This window comes from Hippocampus zosterae, chromosome 12, assembly GCF_025434085.1.
Source record: "Hippocampus zosterae strain Florida chromosome 12, ASM2543408v3, whole genome shotgun sequence".
NCBI classification, from domain to species: Eukaryota; Metazoa; Chordata; class Actinopteri; order Syngnathiformes; family Syngnathidae; genus Hippocampus; species Hippocampus zosterae.
The window spans coordinates 13,223,440-13,246,731 of NC_067462.1; the positions used below are offsets into that span (position 1 = coordinate 13,223,440).

The 23,292-nt window shown below is 40.5% G+C and overlaps 1 protein-coding gene across 1 annotated transcript; it reads left to right on the plus strand.

Annotated features, from left to right (window-relative positions):
• The first annotated feature begins 9 nt into the window (after positions 1 to 9).
• tmem198a (transmembrane protein 198a) lies at positions 10 to 22,555 on the plus strand. Its single transcript, XM_052082119.1, has 7 exons — positions 10 to 459; positions 10,489 to 10,743; positions 12,271 to 12,509; positions 13,527 to 13,739; positions 14,812 to 14,935; positions 17,975 to 18,270; positions 19,575 to 22,555. The coding sequence occupies exons 2-7, from the start codon at positions 10,605 to 10,607 to the stop codon at positions 19,725 to 19,727; spliced, it is 1,164 nt and encodes a 387-aa protein (XP_051938079.1). The 5' UTR covers positions 10 to 459; positions 10,489 to 10,604; the 3' UTR covers positions 19,728 to 22,555.
• Positions 22,556 to 23,292: the final 737 nt, after the last annotated feature.

The window sequence follows — 23,292 nt, forward strand, 5'->3', positions numbered from 1 at the left end:
CCCGTAACGAAATGGATCACCCCCCCCGACTCTTGCACTCCCCTCTCGTGTCGTGGAATGGTTTGTTCCGTCATGCTGGATGAGACGCTGACAACAAAGGAAGCACACAGAGAGTGCTTTAAGGAGAGGGAGCGTGATGTAAACACAGGGAGGTGGGGGGGAAACGGCTGTCTTGCGGTTTTGATTCAATTTCCTGGACGGTTATGGGTTCTCAATATTGCATAAGGTGGCCGCGCCATTTTCGCGTGGACAAACAGAATATTGCACGTGTGGATGAGAGGAGTTGAGAGCCTTGTGTGGCGTGTCGCTGGAGTTCTTCTCCCGGTTGGCACCATGCAGTGAGATTGAAATGAGGTCTTTTTTTCAAGCAGACCAAGAGAAGAGGATGATTCTCCCTGTGGTTTTCTTTACATGGACAACGCAGGAAACAGTTGGACACATGAAACATGGTTTTGTTAGGTGAGTTTTCTTTGTTCTGACACGAAGCATGGCGCACACAACATCGTCAAGATTCCTATTAGGACCGCATTTCCTAATTATTTCAATGAATTCCCCCCAAAACAGACTTACATGCTGGTGAGTGTCTACCATTGTTGTAATATTGTTTTTTAATATGTGTTTGAAATCGAGACAGTCGCACTGTGTCATCTGTATGCTGTTTGCCCCCCATTGTTTTCATTAGGGAGTATTTGCTTTGTTCTCAAATACAACAAACTCCACGCTTGTCAACCGTGTCGATATGATACCTCATGGTATTTGACAATTCCAAATTAAAATGAATACACTTTAAATTTGTTTATGATAACCTTACGTATATACAAACTGTAATTGGATTGAACAGAGTGTAAACACTGGGAGGTAATACACTCACCAATAGTCTGCCTGTCAGTGCATTAATCTATCTATCTATCTATCTATAGTCTGCCTGTCAGTGCATTAATCTATCTATCTATCTATCTATCTATCTATCTATCTATCTATCTATCTATCTATCTATCTATCTATCTATCTATCTATCTATCTATCTATCTATCTATCTATCTATCTATCTATCTATCTATCTATCTATCTATTCTTTTGTTAAGGATGCAGGAAATGTCTCTCTCAAATAATGAAAAGACCAGGAATAATTTGTTAATAATTACGCAACTGACTCTGCCACCTCGTTAAAAGATACTTTTAAAATAAATGTACATATATCTTATTAGGTCGTGGGCAGTATGGTGAACGAGTGGTTAAGCACCTCATGCTTTCAAGTTTGGGGGTTCAAATCCAGGTTCAGGTCTTTGCGTGTTCTTGGTTCTTCTGTTTCCTGTCACCTTCACCTTCCAAAAGGCTTCTTGAAGACTCTAGAATGCACAAACAAACGCTTAAAACATACTTCTAAATTGTTTTGAATTGTGACATCAACAACAAATTATTTGAAAGGTAACTGTGACATATTCAGTACATTATTTGCATAAGGCAGACTGAAGAAAAGCCCAAAGGGAATACAGTACATGCATGTAAATATTTTTCGGAGTCAAGAAAACAAAAAATGTGATGGTAAAATTAAACGGTGGTGTTTAAATAAGGTTTTATATTTAAGTAATAATTTTGCATAATACTTATACAAAAACTGGCCGTACAAATGAGCTAATGGGAGCTATTAGAAGATCATGGGATAGTACACATTATATCATATTTAAAGATCGATTATTTAAAATTCAATTGAAAGCTTTTTGAGTGATGTCTCATATAGTGCAATACTCTTATGTAACTGTAATCAACAGCTAAGCAGTCATCCTCAGACCTTCATGGATGTGACAAGCTCAGAATTGATGAACAGTTTGGCCAGAAGTCAGAAATTTCATCTCTTACTGGCATTTCTCATGTGAGCCGCTGAAAACATGTCAAACATCTAGACAGGATTTCGCTCCTCTCAGAAATTGGACTGCGCAAGAAAATATGACTCAAGTCCAGCAGAAAACTATCCGCCTCAGAACCTTTAGCTGGTTCGAAATGGTCCCAATTTTTAAAATATTTTTATATATATATTTTGTATATACTGTATATATATATATATATAATTATAAAAAGAGAGACGATGGGTTAGGTAAGTTTGGAGAACATGAGACAAAAAGATTTTCTCAGGACTGAGCACTGTGCACAAAATGTCTACAATGATGTCTGTCACTTTGTCTGCAGCAGAGCTCATCCTTCAGATGGATGAGTGACAAGACCGAATCCAAAAAATAAAAAAAATAAAAAAAATTGCATTGCCATGAAAAGCACAGTTCAAAATGAGAGCAAGACAAAGCAATGGGCATACGGTCGGAATTAAGAGAACTAGGCGAGTAAGAGAAAGGAGAGCTGTGGGAGAAAAAGTCAATCTTAATCCCATTAATAGACACCAGAGATGCCTTTGCTATTGGCATATGACCACACACACTCACACACACGTGCACACAGATTACTCTGACAAACGGTACAGTCTGTGACCATAATATACGACGACGTATCCATAGTTACTGTAATGAGGACGGCATCAGATATGACTCACAGTGTGCATGTACCCTCAGGCAGCACGGCCTGTGTGGATATTTGTTTGCCATCGCGCTGCTTTGTAAGCGAGGCCGCGGTCTCCATATTCGTGAGTGTGTCTGCAGAATCTGGCGACATCTAAGTCATGGATGCAAAAAAACTTATCTGCCAGTGTTTGGGGACTAGAGGACGATTTATTATCCCTTCTGATTTATGTTTTTTTTTTTTTTTTTAATGCATACGTCAAAGTGTCCCAAATGACGCATGCACATTTATTTTGTATTGAAGAAAGTTGAGGAAAGTATGAAATATTCGTCTTGGCTTTAGCATACTGGATATGCATTCTTTAACTTGCGAAATGGAATATTAAATCCCCATACTTGACAAGATGGATCTATTAAAAAAAAAACATGTACGGTCTTCAACAATTTTATTCAATCAATACCGTTTATGCCGTGGCTGCCCCAGATAAACCGCACGGGTCATTCCGAAATCATTATTTGTGGCACCACTTGAAGTGAAATATTTTTTATGCTAAATATGAATTCCATTCATTTTAAAATGTACTGCAGATGATTAAATTAATAGTTATAGTCATTTACGTGACTCCCCAAGTAGAAAAATGTTTTAACGGTTGGATGTAATGCTGTATTAATTTGTAATTTGGAGAGAAGCCCAGTGATTGAGCTGAGATTTAGGCAAAACATTTGACTTTGGTGTGAAACCTCATTGCTGTCCGGAATATTAAACTATCAAGTGCTCGCAGTTCAAACATTTTTTCATGTATTTCAAAGGCGATGTGGGTGCGCTAACAATTTAACTATGTCAATTAGAAGGAGAAAATGGCAAAATATTGTGGTCATTACACCTTGAGTTGTACATTGCGTGTATTTTGAGTCTGAAAGATCTGTGCATTACGGGTATTAGGAAAGAGGAATATTGATCTGCTTTGTACCAGAGACAAACTACACACTGTGGTCCGATTTTCTCTGAGAGGGAGCAAAGTGCTTGAAAGCAGCCGTCAATGCTGGTGGATGATGTTGAAAGATAGAGAATGAACTGTAATCTGATGAAAGCCTCTTTAGCCCCTACTACCTCACCTTCCGCCTCCTAGCAATGACCAGAGCTTACATGGGGATCACTGTTGAGACCACCAACACCACACGGTCACCACATACTGTACACGCACGTAAAATTACCTACGGTGGTCCCAAGCTACACCCAACCGAGGGGTCACTGTTCAGCATTTTCTATTTGTTTTATCTTTTATTTCTTTTTTATTTTTTTAATACCTTTGTATGGATTTTTTTAAACATGCATAACAAGCTGCCGGCACTGTGTTTTGGGTGTATGTGCTGTAAGTCTGGTAGATGATGCCATAGGTCACTTGCAACCTCAATAGATTTGTAGCACAAAAGGGAGAGCGGAGAGAGTGTGAGGAGAAAGTTAATGGTGTTGTAGCTTCCATTCAAATCACCCCTGCTGCATTTAAACTTAATGACCTGAACAGACACATGACCAAGGTTGAGGCTGGTCCAATGCGAGTGCTCTGAGGTTGAAGTTGATTTCATCAATGCAAATGTAAAAGTATGCAGTCAATGCACCTCATTCTAAATTCTGTATTGCAACAGGGCATATGACAGTATGACCTCTAAAGCTGTCCTTTCCTGTTGTTTATGCTTTTGCAGACTGTTGCAAATAAACACGAAGCAGCATATAATTAAAGTGTGTGTTCTTGTTTCAGTATTATGACCCTAGAAATATGTTTTTAAATAAGGCGCAACAAAATGAAATCATAATAACGCTGGCTTGGTTATAATCAAGTTTCACAGGAAACATGAAACAAGGTCATTTTTTTTCCTGAATTCATAAATTCATTCATTCATTCATCTTCCGAGCCGCTTGATCCTCACTAGGGTCGCGGGGGGTGCTGAAGCCTATCACAGCTGTCTTCGGGCAGTAGGCCGCGGACACCCTGAATCGGTTGCCAGCCAATCGCAGGGCACACAGAAACGAACAACCATTCGCACTCAGAATCACAACTAGGGACAATTTAGAGTGTTCAATCAGCCTGCCACGCATGTTTTTGGAATGTGGGAGGAAACCGGAGCACCCGGAGAAAACCCATGCAGGCCCGGGGAGAACATGCAAACTCCACACAGGGAGGCCGGAGCTGGAATCGAACCCGAACCCTCTGCACCGTGAAGCCGACGTGCTAACCACTGGACTACTGGGCCACCCCTCATAAATTCATACATCTATTTATTTATTAATCCAGATATCCCCCCCCCCCCCCACACACACACACAATAGTCTGCCCAGTGATAGATGGACTTGATCAAACTTGGTCATCTTGTTTGTCAATCATCACACCATCAGCAACAGTATCGCTGTCATGTGCGTTCGGATGCACTGTCTTCCCCCTTTGAGCTGCAATCCCCTGGTAGAAAACTTTGTTTCTGTGTTAAGTGTGATAGAAATTTGAAAGATGGCTCCTGAGTTTCCCTTTGCCAACATCAGTTTGTCACGTTCACCCCACACTGTGCCATACTAGCAGAATCTGCTTCTCGAAAATTATGAGGCAGTTGGTTTCTTGCTGGGTTCAGCATGATCAATATGTATGCCGTTAAAACACATGCGCCTACTCATCATCTTTTGACAGTGTACTGTGAATCGCTTCTCATGGATTTGTAAAGCATATAACCAATCACACATACAACCCAGCAAAACCCTCATTTCACCTACACCCTCTCAGGTATCGTTCGAGTCTTTAGACCAAGTTTAAGGAAAGATGATATTCTGGATCCAAACGTTCATTCGTCAACGCCCTTTATGCTCGCCTGACACTGCGGCTGGAGACTTTTTTCCTCAAGAGAATCTCATATTGGCAGGACACATGGAAGACAGACATCCATTAAGAGGGTTGTGCCATTGCCGTGGAGCTCAAAACAAAGTAAAGAGGCAATTGGATTACACCACACAAACCGAGCGCGTATGACATAATTCTCTGCTCATCACACTGTCAATTCCTCAACCGTATTTTTACATTTACCGTTCACCGTGGCCCTTCTCTTGGACAGATATATATATGTGTGTATATATATGTATATATATGTATGTATATGTATATATATGTATATATACAGTGATCCCTCGCTACTTTGCGGTTCACTTATCGCGGTTTCAGTGCATCGCAGATTTTTCAAAAGTATTCATCCAAAAAAAAAAAAAAAGCTAAAATGCCGCAAAAGGTCCGCAAGAGGCAGCGAAAGTCAGCAAAACAATAGCGAGTCACATACAGCAATATATACAGCACTACATGTATATGTTTACTGTATTTTGTTATTCATACACTAACCTAACCTAACTTACACACCTTATACATGTAATTTTATACTAGTATATAGCATTAAGTAATGTTAATTAAATTTGGCCTTATAAATATTACATATACTCAGACACATGTACATATATACCTGTACAGGGGAGTGTGTGTGTGTATATATATATATATATATATACACACACACACACACACACACTTCTTAAACATGCGGCTGTTGTATTGTTATTTTGATGCTGACAACTATTCCATTATTGGCCTGACAGAGGCATGCAAGTAATGAAACAGCACTCATTTGTGTCCAACTAACTGCATTCCATGTTTGCGTTTCCTCCAGCTGTGAAGAAAGCAAGGTTAAAAAAAAAAGCCTGTGAAATGTTAGTGTCATTGCAGTGTCTCTGTACAAGAGCTCTTAAGTACAGCAGCCAGGAAAGCAGCAGTAAACCTTCACGTTAGAATGTGTTTTGCAATAAAGAGAACATTTCCATTTTTTTCCCTGCTGTTGCCTGAGTTAGGGGATAGTTTCAACCTTAAAAATGGTGTTGGACTTTAAGTGACGTTGGTTTAGCTTTGTTTTATTTATGCCTATGGTATTTTTGGAGCAAATATTTATTCATATTTTATTTTTTTTTTAAAAAAGGTCTCTCCTTGAAAGTTTTGCATGGCACTACAGTATCCATGCACAGTGGACATGAAAAGTCTACACACCCATGCCAGGTTTTTGTGATATAAAAAAGTAGACCAAGCTCAATCATTTTACAATTATTGCCACCATTAATTTGGCATATAACCAGTCCTCCAATTATTAGAAAAACAACCAATAATGTGATTGCATATACAGTTAATGCCTGTGAGAACTCGGGATGTTGCTGCGCTCAGATTGAACCAGCTACATTCAAACTCATATTAAATGGGAGTCAGCGCACACATCGGACACAATTTAAACTGCCTCTGAGTAATCCAAAAGCCATTTCATTGATTCTAGGAGGCTTTTGCTGACATTGTTGCACTTTCTAGCAGAATCACTGAAGGTTTTGTGATAACACTGACTTCTCTTTCAAACTGTAGATAGTTCCTTTCACCTTGACAAAGGTGACACCAGTTCCAGCTGAAGAAAAATAGCAACAAAGCATTGTGCTGCCCTTACCGTGCTTCACAGAGACATTGATGTCGGTCACATTATTGATAGAAAGTTTGAAAAGATTTTGTTTATTCTTATATCACAAAACGATGGAATTTGAACAGGGATGGGTAAACTCTTTTCATATGCATGGTAAACATTGAAAACATTCATCAGCGAAATCGGAGAACTTGCGCATTGGGTATTAAGTACTCAGTGACAGTCACAGCCCAAACATTATTGACAGCAAACGGTGCTTTAGTATCTATTGATTGTGCTTGTACTGCTTCTCCAACAAATGTGCATTTACTACACTACCATTGTTACTGGTCGAGTTACCAAAAATTTACTTCTTTCCTTTTTGCCTACGACTGGATTGACATGCATATGACTGCTTTTTCAGTCTTTTTGCACATAATGTTGTTGTCTCTATAGGGGTGTTCACACGGTAACTTTTACTCCGGTGTCATACCGGGGCTGTCACCCGTAGAGCGTTCACACGTACAAAGTTATACCGGTGTAGCCCCTGAAAATAGCTTAAACCAGAGCAAATTTAACCCTGCTCAGGAGGTGGTTTAAAAATTTACTCCGGAGTAAATGCTAGTTTGCGGGGCAGCACAGATATAAAATGGGACGTATGAACGCTACAGGAGTAGATTCGTTACGCGTGAGAAGAGTTGATTACATACGGGCAGAATGCATTGCTTTCATGCTCTGTTGTACTTCCCTCATCTTTCATTTCACTCTCTCATCCTTTTTTACGGTGTCTGATAGACCACAGCGTTGATTTGTCTGGAGAAGTATAATCCATGTTTTTTTGTTTTTTTTTTTATTTATATGTCACAAACAAGGCGGGGAAAAAGAAGTACACTTTACGCATGCCTTGCTCAATGTCTATCTGTTTTATTTCCATATTATCGTATTGCACGGCCACAGAAACTGCCGTGTGAAAGCAAGTGGGGCTGCACCGGGGTTAACACGCTTCTCTTTAGTAAGCAGTTTTATATGTGTGAACGCGCCACAAAATTTACACCGGTTTAAGATATATCGTAACAAAATACATCGGTGCAGCACCGATGGAAATGTGTGCCGCGTGAACACTCCTTATGAAAAATAAAAAATCATCAACAAAAGAGAGAGGTATGGATTCGGTTCTTGTAATCTGAACATCCCCGACCAATCACTTCAGTGGTATGATTTCTATCACTGTCACTGTCACTAGTTTTCCACCCAGATTGTTTATGTAACATATGTGATCTAATTACTGTACTTGATCATGACATGTGTTAACCTTGCATCCAAAGTGTATGGGCGACAACGCTCGATTAAGCTCTGCGCTCTTACTCGATGGTGTGATGTCTCCGCCCACGTCATTAAGGCAAGCACACTCTTTGATAATTGTGGCTGCTCTCCAGCAAAATGAGGAGGCTGAAGGCATGCAGAGTTGAGGTTAGACCTCATTAAAATGTTGGTTCGGTACTGGCAAAAAGAATATGATCCAAACTTTTAAAGAATTGACTAAGAGTCCTGAAGCGTAGTATGTTTTTATGTATTCAACCTATTTTTTATTTTATGTGGTTGATTTTACCTCTATTAGTTCTGTTACATTTTGGTCAATGATCAAGAAAAAGGGTCATAGGTCAGGGTTCTTTGCTACCAGGGGCCTCAATGTGCAACCCCGAAAAGCTGGTTCTTCTCTTAGAGCAGGTTTCCTTAGAAACAACACTGCCCTCCTTTACATTAGTACGGTTCTTATTTTGCTGCAGGTTGTTATGGCAACAGGGAGGATGTGACGCAATCCTGTGTTGTTTAATCATGTCCCTGGCTCTGGCCTTAGGCTCAGTCTTTTCTTTAATTGTGTCTTCATTCCATGAGAACGCTGCGTGTGAATTCATCAGGCTGTCGTGTCAATAATTGCTCGAGAGAACTCGACCACATTCGTCGTCACGCTGGTCAGCCATTGTGGAAAAGGTCAAGCAAAGTTGTGTGAAGCTCTGTTCATTAAGGCCGTCGTCGATCTGCATTGTAAGAAACATTCCCTGGAATGGCAAAAAATAAAAATTGACTGAAAAGAGATGCAAAACTTTTGGGGAATTGGCGACTTTGAATAACTTTCAGTTCCTCTTCTGCCAAGTAAGCGCTCCTCAGGATGGCACATTGTGTGCTCACCACTCTCTTTAATAGGTAACCCATTTATTTTCGGGTCGGGACACTTTCGATTAAAAAATATATATATTTGTAACAAATTACTTATTTTATTTATTCAATGAATTATGAATAATCCGAAACTCGTTTTGGGAAGACAATGTGAGTCATTAGACCTGACCAGCTGATTATACAAATACAGTCGGTCTGGGTACAAACGTACTCACCTACATCCCACTTTGTCTCATTCATATACTCTTTTTAAACTCGCGACATTTGGCATGACTCTGAGAACTCTAATACATGTCCCTAACAATGTTGTCGGTGACTGTTAGAAAGGTGTCTTTTTTTTTTTCAGGTGCATCGATAGAATGGTGAACTGACACTGTAAAATGTGTATTAATTTAGAACATGAACTACCATTTTGAGACAATATGTAAGACATGAAAGGATGCTTGCTGTATCAACCAGGCCACATTCTAGAGCTGTCAGGTGACCGGGCCTTGCCCAAGGGCACCTTTAGAAGTAAACCGTCATCTGCTTCAGCTCTGGCCAATCCGCAACGGGTCTTAACCCACGCCAGAAAGAAGCCTTACAGACCGAGCTACTGCCTCTGCCAACTGTATTAATGCTAATCGGCTCTCACTCTGAGTCATGCACACCGCCCACAGGAGGCACTGATAACACAGTTACATTAATATTTCTTCTCATTAACCGATGATAATGCTGTTAATTTCATATTGCTAGTGACAGAAAAGCCACTGTGTGTGATAATAATAGCATGTTTGACGTTTGAGTTCTCGAAGCAACAGGCAAGTCATTAGTCGTTAGCACACTGAGATGTGGGGTCAGCACTCATCCACATTCTTGTTGTAAAATCTTACTGATTTATGTATTTTTTAAGCACTATTTAATAACACTTACACTCATTTGAAAAGATCTCATGATCTCATCCCAACTTTAGTTAGCGTGAAATGTGGACCTGTTTAGTGGGACACAAATCTCTTATTCTGTTGTATGAATGGCAACTAGTAATATGTATTTATTTACCGATACATTAATTCCACCTTTTGAAATCTAATGGAAGAGCAGTTCATCCTTATCCCTGGCACTATACGGTGTCGTTTACGTAGATAAAAGTTTTCAGACAAATAAAGTGACTAGATTGAATAATTTCCCTTTGTTGGGCATGAGTGCTTTAATTAATGCAATCAATTCAGCGATGCGCTTTGTGGCCGCGCTCAGATGTTTTTGTTCAAATGAAAGCATGCTTACAGCATCACGTGCTCTCCAGCGGAGCAATTTGAGGATGTGATCAATAATTTCTAACCTCTCTTTCTCCTACCTCTTTTTGTAGTTTCCCACACCTCAATGGGTGAGGCCCACTGATCTAGAACCCCGCCCCGAACAACCTCTTCATCCCTTACCGGCACACACCTTCCATCAACGCTGGCTCCCCTCCTGTCTGCCGACATGCCCACCGCTAGCCGGCTGTTCGATCTGGCCCAGCTGGGACTGAAATGTGACCAGGAGATAGAGAGAAAATATGACATCGTGCCCTCTGTGGTCTGCTCCATGAGCTGCATTTTTGGAATCATCTACTGCTTCTTTGGTACATGATGCAATGTTGTTATATCGCTCAATTATTATTCAAATCATGTTATGTATCTCATATAATTGTCTTCGAATATAATGTACGTGATGACACCGTCACAGAGGTAAGGTAAATGAATCGGGGATTATATTTCTTTAATTCACCTCCAAAAAGTTAGAGCACAAATGTGGGGAGAGAAAAAGGCCAGGACAAAGCAGGAAAAATAAAAGCGCATCAGCTGACAGGAACAGATGGGACGGAGGACTTGATTGCTCGAGGGATGTTAGAGGAAGGCGAGGAGACAATGAGAGGGAGTGGCCGCAAGACCAATATGATGTAAGGATTTGTCTGGTTGAAGACACAAATAGACAGGTTTTATACATGAAACAATCTGAAAGATTTGAAATTGCTTACGATCCTCGAAGTCTAAAATTGATTTCAGCTTTGCGGAATGAAGACACTTTGAGAACAAGTGAGACCACGGATAAGGAAAGCTCAAAGGAATGCTTCAACAGAATGAGTTTTGGCCACCAGAGCTTGGTCTTTGGTTGAACGGGAGAAAGAGCAGCGTAATGGCCAGCTTTACAAATCCAACGTTGATTCCCCTTTGCGTCATGTCACATACTGAAAATAACGAGAGAAAAGGACATTGGAATAAGTACAGACACAAAATGATACCGTGAGAAGAAAAAGAACCAAAGAAATGAAACATAAAATATGCCAAGCGAGGAGACAAAGGAAAGGGAAATGAGAAGGGCAGCAACAGAGTTTCTGTTAGCTAATGAAGGCGCATTATTATATGATGATTAGCATATTTTGGACACACGCGCTAACAATGTTATCGGATTTTCCACCACATTCTAATGAGCAATCGTCTGTGTTTGAAAGGCCTCACTAGCCATTGCTACTAGCTGTCCGTCCAACTAGCTCAAACAAAACTCTCAACAAAACTCCACAAAGGACTTGTCTGCTGGGTTTATTCACTTGATACTGTGACACAAACACACAAAAAAGCTGTGATTCATCACTATTGTATCAACACTGCACATAATGATTTTTGAGACTAAAAGCAGCACTTGTTTTTTTTTTCTTGGTTTTTTATGGGAGGGGGGTAGTGGGGTCAAACTATTTGCTGGTGGGTTAATTGGTCACATGTCTAAGCCACTCACAGACCAGGAATGTAACTTCTTGGAAATTCTAAAACCCACTGAATCACTGAAACTGACTTTGTCACTGCTCTTTTTACATTGAAAAAAAAATCTGAACGTAGCATCATTTTGGCTCTGGCCATCAAACCAGTTTGTGTTTTAGAGAAATAAGATTTTGTTCAACATGTTTTTAATCACAATTCTCGCAACTAAGTGAAATAATCCTGTCAAATCCAACAAAAGATGTGGGAAGGAGCTGAGGTCCATGATAACCTTAGCAATATCCTTAGTGATGCTCAGTGTGGCATGGTTATATTATCATCCATAAAAATAATTTATGTATAATAATTTACATGCATGCTGGTCACATCTGAGTTTTCTTCCTATCTCTTCGCAGGCTACCGATGCTTCAAGGCCGTGCTCTTCCTAACAGGCCTCATGTTCGGCTGTGTGGTCATCTTCATGCTGTGCTACAAGGAGAGGGTGATGGACACTCAGCTCAGCATAGAGGCGTCGGTGGGCATCGGCCTTGGTATCGGGACTTTGTGCGGCCTGGTGACCATGTTGGTCCGCAGTGTAGGACTCTTCATGGTGGGCCTGCTGCTGGGCCTGTTGGTTGGAGTGGCTTCATTGGTGGTGAGGACACAAGTCCAATTTCCAAAGTTAAACACAATCAGTTGATGCTGGTTGAGTTCCAAAGTCTAATTTCTGTTTTTCTCATGGAAAATATTAAAGGCTGTTACCATCATAAAACCAACATGAATTGTACTGCAATATTTTGTTTGCAAAGAGTGGTGTTTTATAGGTTTTGCTCAAACTAAGTGTTGTATGTCTTGCTAAAATTGCACTTTCTAATGTCATAGATTTCCATTTTTTATTCAGTATGATGACATATTCCTCACCCTTCTCTGGTTGCATGACAAACAGAAAAAAAAATACTCCAACCTTTGCAGTCCATCTTATCACTAAGACACCTCAGTGCAAATATTAAATTAAAAATGATATTACACACATTTATAGCAAGTCCCAGTTTTACCTCTCCATATTTGTCAGACCTCCTTGTCGCCACTCCTGTCCAATCTCCACATTTGTCCTCCTTCATTCCGCCTGGCATGCCTTCCGTTCATCTCAGCACCAAGAAGCAGACCTTTTAGCTGCAAAACACACCGAGATGCGAACTGAGCTAAAGCCTCAAGACACTTGATGTCTCACAAGCATATAATAGATCATGCTGTGAATTGTTTTGTGTTTTGAAGAATATTTCTCCAGATACTATAAATCAGGGATGTCAAAATCATTTTTATCATTTATCATTTTAAACGGACGATTAAACAAAAAATGCTTGGAACATTTCAGTGCAATCAAAAGTAAAGCCAATTTCCAATTTTAGTATTTTAGCAACATACTAAGTTGACGCACATGATTTGCCACGGACCACATAAATTGAAGCGGCAGGCCGAATCTGGCCCGCGGGCATTGAGTTTGAAACCTGTTCTCTAACCTCTTCTATTTTGGGGGCATATGACTTGGAAGCCTCCTTTGCATGTCCCAGCTGCATTCACATATTTACAGTATGTGCCAACACGCTTGAAAAAAAATCTGTAATGTGTTAAATAAATACTGTCTCAAAATGTATCAATCATTCTTTTTCAGGTCATGGAGGAATTTTACCACCCCAGAACAGTGTGGGTTCCGCTGGGAATTCTTCTGGGTTCTGGGACTCTGTTTGCTGTCTTCACTCTTCAATGGCAACGTTGCTTCGTGACCTTGTCTACCGCCACCTTTGGTTCAGCCATCATTACCATCACAGTGGATTACTTCATCGAGCTGTTTGCGATGGTGCAATACATCTATGAGAGACTCAAGGTGCTCCTTCTGGTTTCTTTGTGCTTCTGGCTGAACTTTTAATTGCACACGCAGACAGAAATACAATATAGTCGTTCGAGATTGGGAGTAAATTGCTTGGCTCAGAACTAAAGATAACCCCCATATTTGGGTTAGAACGATGCAGCGCCGCAAACTCAGATTTTCAAATCTGTCAAGCAATGAGCAGATAAGCAAAGTAGATAGAGCGATGTGGAAAATAGCAATTTATCATCCACTTGCAACAGTGCATACACAACATACTCCTTGATGACTCATTGGTAATGTGCAGTCGAGCATTTCATTTCTTTTTTCTACTGGGGATGTAGTCAGACACATTTGCTGTGCTGAGGAAATACTGCAGAAGGCCGAGGGGGTGGGGGGGGGGGGGGTCATACAGGCTTCCCGTCATGAATCATCCAGTCTTGTACAAGCCAGTCAAACTACACTTTGTCCAGGAAATCGTTAGACCCACACCCAGCCTATATGAGCCATGGGGTGCTTTAAAGCTTCCTCTGGTCTATATTTATACCTGCCAATGCTAAACTCTTATTGAGCCTACCAATAAATTCAAACCAACACATTTAATTTCAATACCACATCAGCTTTTGTAGGCTTAGTACAACAGCAACTGTTCAACTGTGCATAATTGCTTTATTGATGAATTAATCAGCAAGTCTCTGGACTGTTTGGTTTCACAAGTTAATCATTTTCGACAACTCATGAGCTCTTTTCGCACCCTCACAATTTAGTGCTTAAGTAGCACCGTGAAATAGGTTTTCTATTTCATGCTGCTCATGCTGCATATAAGTGTGATTTATGATTGGCAAACACTAATCTGCTTGAGTAGTGGCAAATAAGCCCAAAGTATAAATGCAATTTATGTGATAGCATGTTTTGAAATGAACATGGAATCACTTCAGTGTATAAGTAATGTGTGGCTCGGCTGGTCCACCGACATTGTAAACCACAAAATTATTGCATTTGTTGCGGTTGTTTTCTGTCCTCGGGATGAATTAATCACTTGGCTGTTGACTCGATACAGCATTAAGATTGTAGTTTGCCATCAATACAGGTGGCGCCCAAGAAGCCGGTCTGCTGGTTCACGTGGGTCATCATGGGGGTGTGGCCTGTCCTGGCACTGCTTGGAGTGCTGATTCAGTGGAAAGTCACAGCAGAGGGGTTTTCTCACACTGAGGGTGAGTACCCAACCATGTTATTGTGATTGACATTTTGTAATGGAATGGAATGATGGGGTTCATTGAAGGTGATTTTGTCAGCTGCAGCAGTAGATGATGCAAAATTTGAGTTAGCCTAGTTTGTTAAAAATATACCGTATCTTTCGCACTTTAAGGCACTTAGGAGTATAAGGTGCACCTTCAATGAATGCCCTATCTTGAACAGCCTAACTGTTTTCATATATAGGGCGCACCACATTATAAGGTGCATAGACTAGAAGCTACAATAGTGGCTGTGGTTGCGTTACGCAGTTCAATATAGCTTTATTTGTATAGCGCTTTAATAACTGCTGCGACTGTAACAAAGCGCTTCACAGCACATTTAAAATACTGCGTCCAAGAAATCATTATATTTATCGAGCTAGAAGATCCATATAAGGTCAGTGCATGTCTTCTTTTGCAAAAATTGAATCCCTTTAGGTGCGCCTTATCGTGCGGAAAATATATAAGTAGGACTTTGTCAGGCTGTCAACAAAAGTGCACATATTTTCGCTTCTTGAACTGCCGTTCAAACACAGCCCGATGGCTATATATATGAGACATTGGCTTGGTAGGCAGCTGCTAGCAACTGGAGGCCAATGCTTGCAAAATGTGCCTTATGTCAATGTCACAGTAATTAATTCAAGGGTTTTTTTTGCATCCTTAATTAGAGATTAAATTTGATTCCAGTGTGACATCGTGTTGATATTGGTGGCAACAGTTTGCTATAGCAATATAAACTGGCCCCAACTACAGGCCGGAAGACAAGTCAAGATTGGTGCCACACTGCCGTGCGCTACTGGGAATAACAAAAAATAAGCGAAAGTAATAAGACATTGATGTCCTTGTATTTTTTGGTAAGCTGAGGTTAATTTTCAAGTTGGCCTTCTCACTGTTGTACCTTCATGTATAGCATGAACAAGCTTTGCTGCTCCCGACGGAGCACGCCAAATGAAAGGGTACTTGAGGGAGAAAAAAAATCTTAGAGCACACAAAACAGTACAACACTGTTTTGTTTTGTTTTTTGGGGTGTCTCATTTATTTACCCGCAATGATTTAAATGTTACAAACCAATTCCTGTTAAGTATCAGCATGAGGTCACCCCAAGCTGCTGCAATGTTATTAGCAGCTCTACATTTGTCACAAGTTCACTGAACGGTTTAATTGCTTTTGTAATTGCATCCACAATGATGGAATAATAACACGAGCATGCGTGTTTGTGTGTTGTTATGGGAAATAGCTTTTTGATCTGTCCCGAAAGCAACCACAACACAGATGGCAAGATGGCACCAAGAACTTCAAGCTGCAAATTCACCAACACACAGCTCTCACAGGCATGCATTCACACACTGTTACAGACATACAAGGTCTTTTGCTCATTCATTCATTTAGCTCTCACGCAGCAACGGCAGATAAAACGGTGCCACGCTCGGCCTTCAAAAACAGCTTTTAACAATGGACTGTAATGGCTTCCAGTCAGAGGGTGAGGGAAGAGCGATGAAGCTCTGTCAGGCTATTTTGAAAAATAGTGAAGCGTCAGGGAAATAGACGTGGAAACATTACTGCTTTCAAACTACACAATAGAATCCTGAGGAAAACATGACTCCTGAATAGGAACAAGACCAGTGCTCATAAAAGCTTTCCGCACTGATAAGCAACCACATATGCAAAGAAGAGATACTTCAAAGTTTGAGCGAGGGGTGAGGGGTTGGGGGGGGTAATTTGGCTTCCACTTTGCATATTTTGTGTTTGTTTGCTCATGTGCAGGAATGGATAAGCAAAATGAAAAACGGTTATCACCACGTAATGCGGAGTACAGGCGTGGTTTGTGGCTGCTTACGCTGAAGCCCAGGGTCTCAGGATTCAAACAAAAAACTTCAGTACACATCTGTTTTTGGACAGTACCGATCATTTTAATACCTCCCTGACAAGGTAAATCAAAAATGAGAATTTATTTTCATAAAGGTAGTTACATGAATCTCAATTGCTTGTGCAAGTTGTCAGAATGTTGTTTTCTTTTCTTTTTTTAAAATGGCACAAAGGAAAGCTCAGGATGGGAAGGGATTTTAGTAAACACTTGGTAATATTTGCAATGAGCATAATGGATTCATTTCAAGTAGCATCCTCTTGTCCACCTTTTTTTTATAATATTGTGGTGTGATTTGAAAGACTTGAGATGTTGAATCCCTTCATGCTGTCTATTAACAGTAGAGATGGGGGAGAAAAAGGGGATGGTGCAGAGGGAGCAGGTGTGAGGAAGGGGCTTGCGGGGGTTTGAACTGGTGCATACTGGGTAAACGGGGCACTCAAGTGGGCCAGTGAGGAAAATCACGTGGCAGCCAGTGAATTGCGTGCAGCACTCTACTGATATGTTGGAACATAATTGGTTCGTCTTTCTCTTCAGTTTGTTTTGTTTTCTCCCTATTTCTGAGGGCCCTCGACGGCACTCTATTCTCCCATTAAGACACACACAGACATTATAAGTGTCATTTGGCCAGGGGGTCCACAGAGGGTTAGCTGAGGAAAATGGGGGTTTCATCAAGCAATTCTCTGGCAGATGGTGCCTCGTTATCCATGCGCTCACACAAAGAAAACCAAAACAATGGACAACAAGAACACACAGAGGGATGGTGACACCCTATGATTTTCATGATGTTCAGAGGGGCTGCTTTTACATGATTGCATCATTGTTACATCGCATCCCTACATAATATTATGCACATTTAAGTGCACAAAAGGATCATTATCAGCAAACAACAGGGAAAAAGGTCACTTTCTATGGATTTTTTTTTTTCAAAAATGAGAGGTAATGGAAATGCATACCCGTAAATGCACAAAGCCACGATGAGAAGAAATATTCATTTGCATCGTTTCCTTTCCTCGCTGCGACCATCTCCAGTGGGATTATTAACAATCTTGAATAGTAAATGTTTTTAAAATATCTTATTATTATTTTCCCATTCACTTCCCCAGGAAATTAAAAACATCGTTCTTTTTAATTATATCCTGTTGTCTCTCTAGTGGTTTTGAGTCGACAACAAAGGCGGGTGCAGCTCATGCGGATCCGGCAGCGAGAAGAGAGGCTCAAAAAGGAGAATGAGAACAAGAAGAAGAAAAAACAACAGAACCAGAAGAACGGCCAGAAGCAGAAAGCCAACAGCCATTGCCACCAGCAATACCATCATCCGGGGACATCTCACCCCCATCACACATCCCGAAGCACGCAGCCCCACAAAGTCCCTCACCCTCAGACTGAGCCGGGTTTCCATCGCAAGCCCAACCCCAAAAAGCGCTTTGAAGGAGATGTGCTCTCACCGGTAAGAGCTTTATTTGCACAGATGTGTTACTTCATCTGTTGGGAAAAAAAATATACACACTATACAATCCATTTACACTTTTAGAATTGTGAGGTAATTTTGTTGTTTTCTCATAATTGAAATGCAACCTTCTGAAGTGGCTGCGCATTTAAATAGAGATATTACAGAGCACTCCTGCTGACGTTTTACCCGCACCTTGTGATTCTATTGTTGATCATTGTAACAGTAAACTGAAATAAACGTTAGAATCATTGGCTCCACTTTCAAATAAAAACATAAAAGTAAACCAAATACCAATGTGGAGAACCAATACCAAAAGAGGAATGAAGAGAGGGGTTGGAGAACCTCTCCGAACTTATAAGAACAGTAAAACAAGCACAAATGTCACATAAAAAAATATCTCTGTTTCTAACTGGTTCCATTCTTGTCTCTTACATTGATTTGTTTTTGTAAGTACGTTCCTCAGTAGCACAAGAAAAATTCAGTTTGGGGTACCCCAAGGGTCAATTTTAGGTCCACTAGTTAATCTTTCCATCCTGGCGCTCTTGGCACACATACTAGTTGATTCCACATATTGTCACATGGGCTAGGGCGTGACAGAGATAATATAAAAATAAGCAATTATTTAGGATAAAATTACTCTCACATTTTTCAGAAAAATGCTCCACAGACATGTACTCGATCTTTTTGAATTCTATTAAGTACAGTAGTTCAACGGAAAATATGCTGTCTTTTGGCTACTATCGTGAGCATTAAAGATAACGGACTGGCAAGTCTCCCTAGAACATTTCAGGTCGTTTCTCTCAAACCCGGGTGGTGAGAGGACTGGTGTGCATATCATTTGGCTCCCTGTGATTTTCCGGATGGTTTTGATTTTCTTTTATTAGTTTTTAAATGTTTCAATGGTTTTGGGCCATCCTATTTATATGACCTGACCTGCTTTTATCATGTCAGCCCTTTCGTTTCCTTAGTTCCTCTGGCACTTTTAATTGATCCGAGAGCTACAACAAAAACTCCACGTGGAAGCTGCATTTAGCTATTATGGCCCTAAGCTATGGAACAGCCTGTCAAAGAGCATCATTTGGCTGGTTTCTCAGCGCGTTTTATCAGCTTTCCTGTTGAGCTCCATTGTTTTTCTCTTGGGCATCTCCACAAAAGGAGGTGTGTATTGTGTGGGACAGTTGTCCCTGGGGGAAGTGGGCGACCTGCACAACGTGTAGAGTCTATCCTGGTCAGGGTTGGGATGGTCTCTGAGTCAGCGTTTGCTGCAGCTGTGGAATCACTCCATTTGTTTCTGTTCACAGAGCTACATCCGCAGTTTCAGGGACAGGCAAACAGACAGACGAGCGTACTCCCACAGTCGAATGATGAGCCGCTCCCGGATGGCTGAACTTGACTATGACTGTGGCTCTCAAGTGCCCCTCACAGCGCCTTCAGGAGCTCCAGTTCGTATCTGATGGCTCGAAATGTACAAATCCTCCCAAAAAACGAAAATACAAAAAGGTTTTTGGCACGCTAAATGTTGTGTCTATCAAAGTAAAGCCGCAGGAAAACAAGAACTACAGGAACAGAGCTGCATGTTAAGTTGGCTTGTTGTCAGTGTTCTACAGCAAACAACTATCAACAGGGGCAGCAACAAAACTGTCACATGATCAGACAACCTTTGAAAGCATTGTCTTTCCAAGTGCAGTTTTAATATATATGTGCTGATTTGGGGATTTCGGCCCAAGGAGTCACATTGAGTGATTTTTCAGGAAGCAGTCACTACCTTCAGATGTTGGATTTTCCCATGGAGAAGGCTATTTACACTGAAAGATGAACACAACACTTTCCTTTGTCTTTTTTTTATTTTAAATTCCTCTCTAAGAAGTTTTGCTCTTATGATATCGGCTGACTGGTAGCTGTGTTACCCCAACCAGCTGGTGACCATTGCTGAAATATGTAAATTCCCAATCTAACGACAGACACACACTATTCTCAGTCACTGAGTGGGAAGTGAATGCATGCCGCCTCTACGGCAATCAGACTCGCGAACCAGTATGCCATCATTCTCTCCTAAAAAGGTACCAATTTTAATCCCAATGTCATTTTAGGACCAGAAATGTGTCACTGTGATACATCCATTACCTACATTTTTATAGTCAGAAACCATTCTATCATCCAACTTATTTCGATTCATTGGTAACAAATGTGTGCGGCCTCTCACCAGAGGTCAGTTGGTAACCCAATGAGCGCCACAGAAAAAGGATAGATGTGTTTTTATATGAGAGTATATTCTCTATTCCCCTCATTTGATTTTATTCTTCAAATCCCCTGACCCCATTCAACACCACAGTAAAAGTCTATTCACAAGCACATTTGCAGCAGTTGTTTCAATGTATACTGGTCCTAAAAGGAAACTGACTGAGTTGACCGTCTGTTGTTGCCAAGGCGGACAACACACAACAGTGAACATATGAAATCATGTGCTACAGTGTTGGTGCAGACACACAAGCCCTTTGGCAAGTGATGGATTGTACCAAATATTGGCTAAAGTGAGGGGGGTCCTCTCCTGATGTAGGTACTGTAGATGTAATTATATGATGTTTTTGTTGTTGTTTTGTTTTTAATAAGAAAACATGAGTAAATAACATAATTCTTATAAATACCATAACATCATGATGGTGGCGAAGACACGCAAATGTGGTTCTTAATTGAGCTAACGATTGAAGCAATTGCAATGGCGCCCTCTATTGTTTAAAACTGGGTATATTTTTGTGGATTTTGTGTGCTGGTGGATATCGAGCGGCATTTTTTACGGTCTTATTTTCACTTTGTATTCTCTTTATGATTGTTACTTTCATTGTGGGGCCATGAAACACGCAGCCACTGTTCAACATTACATATGGTACCAAAAGCAAATTTGTACCTATTTTCTGTGTACATCTTGAAGATCACAGGTGTCAAACTGAGGTCCTGCAGGGCCGCTGTCCTGCATGTTTTCCACGTCTCCCTGTTGCAACACACCTGATTCAAATGAACAGGTTCAATGTCAGACTTGCGCAGAGCTTGCTGATGATCCGATCATTTGAATCCGGTGTGTTGCAACAGGGAGACTTGGAAAACACGCAGGACAGCGGCCCTCCAGGACCTGTGTTTGACGCCTATGTTGTAGATGTTTAAATACGATAAACACAGGATTGCAATGACTTCAATACTGAAGTGCCACAACATACAGTATATTGTGGTTGTGTGAAACTTGGCAGGCCTTGCACTTGTTTGAGGGGTACAAGTGCCCTGTTACCCCTTCTCATGCACGAGTGTCCTTGTTGAACTGTTTTGTATTTTCATTGTGACGAAGTGTCGATGTGACGTGTTCTCGTGACCCTCTGGACGTAGAACGCATATTATTTTCAAATTGGACTGTTTTCAGCAATCCAGATAAAGGTGGAGAGCCCTGTCACAACACCCAAAAACAACAGCCATGACATACTGAAAATGTTACTTGAAAATAGGATATGTGCACATGTTTCTGTACACTCGTGACATCTCGTTTCATTTGTAGGCTCTCAGCATCAAATTCATATCAAGGACAGCAGGATACGTTCAACTTGTGACATTTGCTTCATTGTCCTTCCTCATCCTTTGTCTATTCTTCTTCAGGTCTCTTGTATCTTTATCGTGTCAGTTTAAACTGTGCAGGAAAAGGGCTTTGAAAAGGCATGAAAACATTTCCATCCACTCATTAGTCATGTATCGTCATCATTTTGCATTTCAGTCTTATGTTGCCACGTCTGTCTCTTGATATCATTTTTGGTTCACAACTGCAGTTAAGTTAATTGTGTCTACATCGTTAAAAGCTAAGAGCTAAATGAACATTATTCTGTTGAATTTGTGAACAGATTCAATGGCTCCGGTGAAATTCAGTGAAAAATGTGTCACTTTATCAGCCACCTTGCACCTCCTGCAGGACATGTTTGGAACACTCATTGTACATACCATGATATAAATACTTTTTAAATGTAATGAACTTTCGCTGTCGTCGTGTTTACGCCATGGTCTTGTAGATTTTTTTTTCAGCGATTATTTTCTGGTGCAGTAGATATTTTAAATTGTGTTCTTGAATGTTCAAGTGATGCGTTTTTTATTTGAGAGACAGACATGAGCCTGTGAAGAGATGCTGATTCACCTTATTGCCATCATTTCTATTGTTCTGCTTATTTTATTATTATTATTATTATTATTATTAAGCATGTTTTAAATGGACCTATGATATGATTAAATGACATTCATGTGATTGGAAAAATAGTGTGTGCTTTTGTTTTTTTATAAGGGTGCACATAAACCATTATCTAAATAAATTGTGGTTGAGCTTGGAGTGTTCTTAAAACGGCTCAATGCATGTTCTTCCTTTATTTACAGTAGAATACTGTTCAATGTTTTTTTAGGCAAAATAATATGACCTTCAGAAAAACAAATCGTAGTGGGTTTCTGCTTCATCCCCGCTACACTCATAGTGAATACTAGACCCATGCACGCCACCACCTTTTTTACAAGCACTAAATTTAAAAAAGGTCCCTTTTATCATGGGTACAACTGTTCCCATAAGAAATAATGGAACTCAAAATAACATGTTCCAGGGTCAAAATAACACCACGATTAAAAAAAAAAACTAATTTAATTTCTTTCACGCACCCTGTAACCTGATGACATGACAAACTGTCCACTGAAGTAACCACCGTCCCTGAAAAGGTTAATGTAAATAATCTATATATATATCTTTGCTGAGTGGTAATGTTGTTATCATTAAACAGGAAGTGGCACAAATCGTCAACCAACGAAAAAGCTTGTAAATTACTTCCCTTGCTATCTTTCTCTCTCGGATTCAGTAATGATTTTTCTCCCGTTATAACCTTTTCATTATCATCGAACTGTCTGTGTCTTGCTCGCTGCCTGTGCTGCTCTCTTAGCCTTTCTGTCTTACAGCGTGCCCCTTCCCTCCGCTTCCTATCTCTGCTAACATTTTCAGTCCACTGACTTCAG

Bases quoted from the DNA above. Each gene is read 5' to 3' on its own strand.
- tmem198a (XM_052082119.1), top strand. From the start codon at position 10,605: ATGCCCACCGCTAGCCGGCTGTTCGATCTGGCCCAGCTGGGACTGAAA. The intron at 12,510-13,526 runs GTGAGGACACAA...ATTCTTTTTCAG, and splicing joins TTGGAGTGGCTTCATTGGTG to GTCATGGAGGAATTTTACCA. The intron at 13,740-14,811 runs GTGCTCCTTCTG...CCATCAATACAG, and splicing joins ACATCTATGAGAGACTCAAG to GTGGCGCCCAAGAAGCCGGT.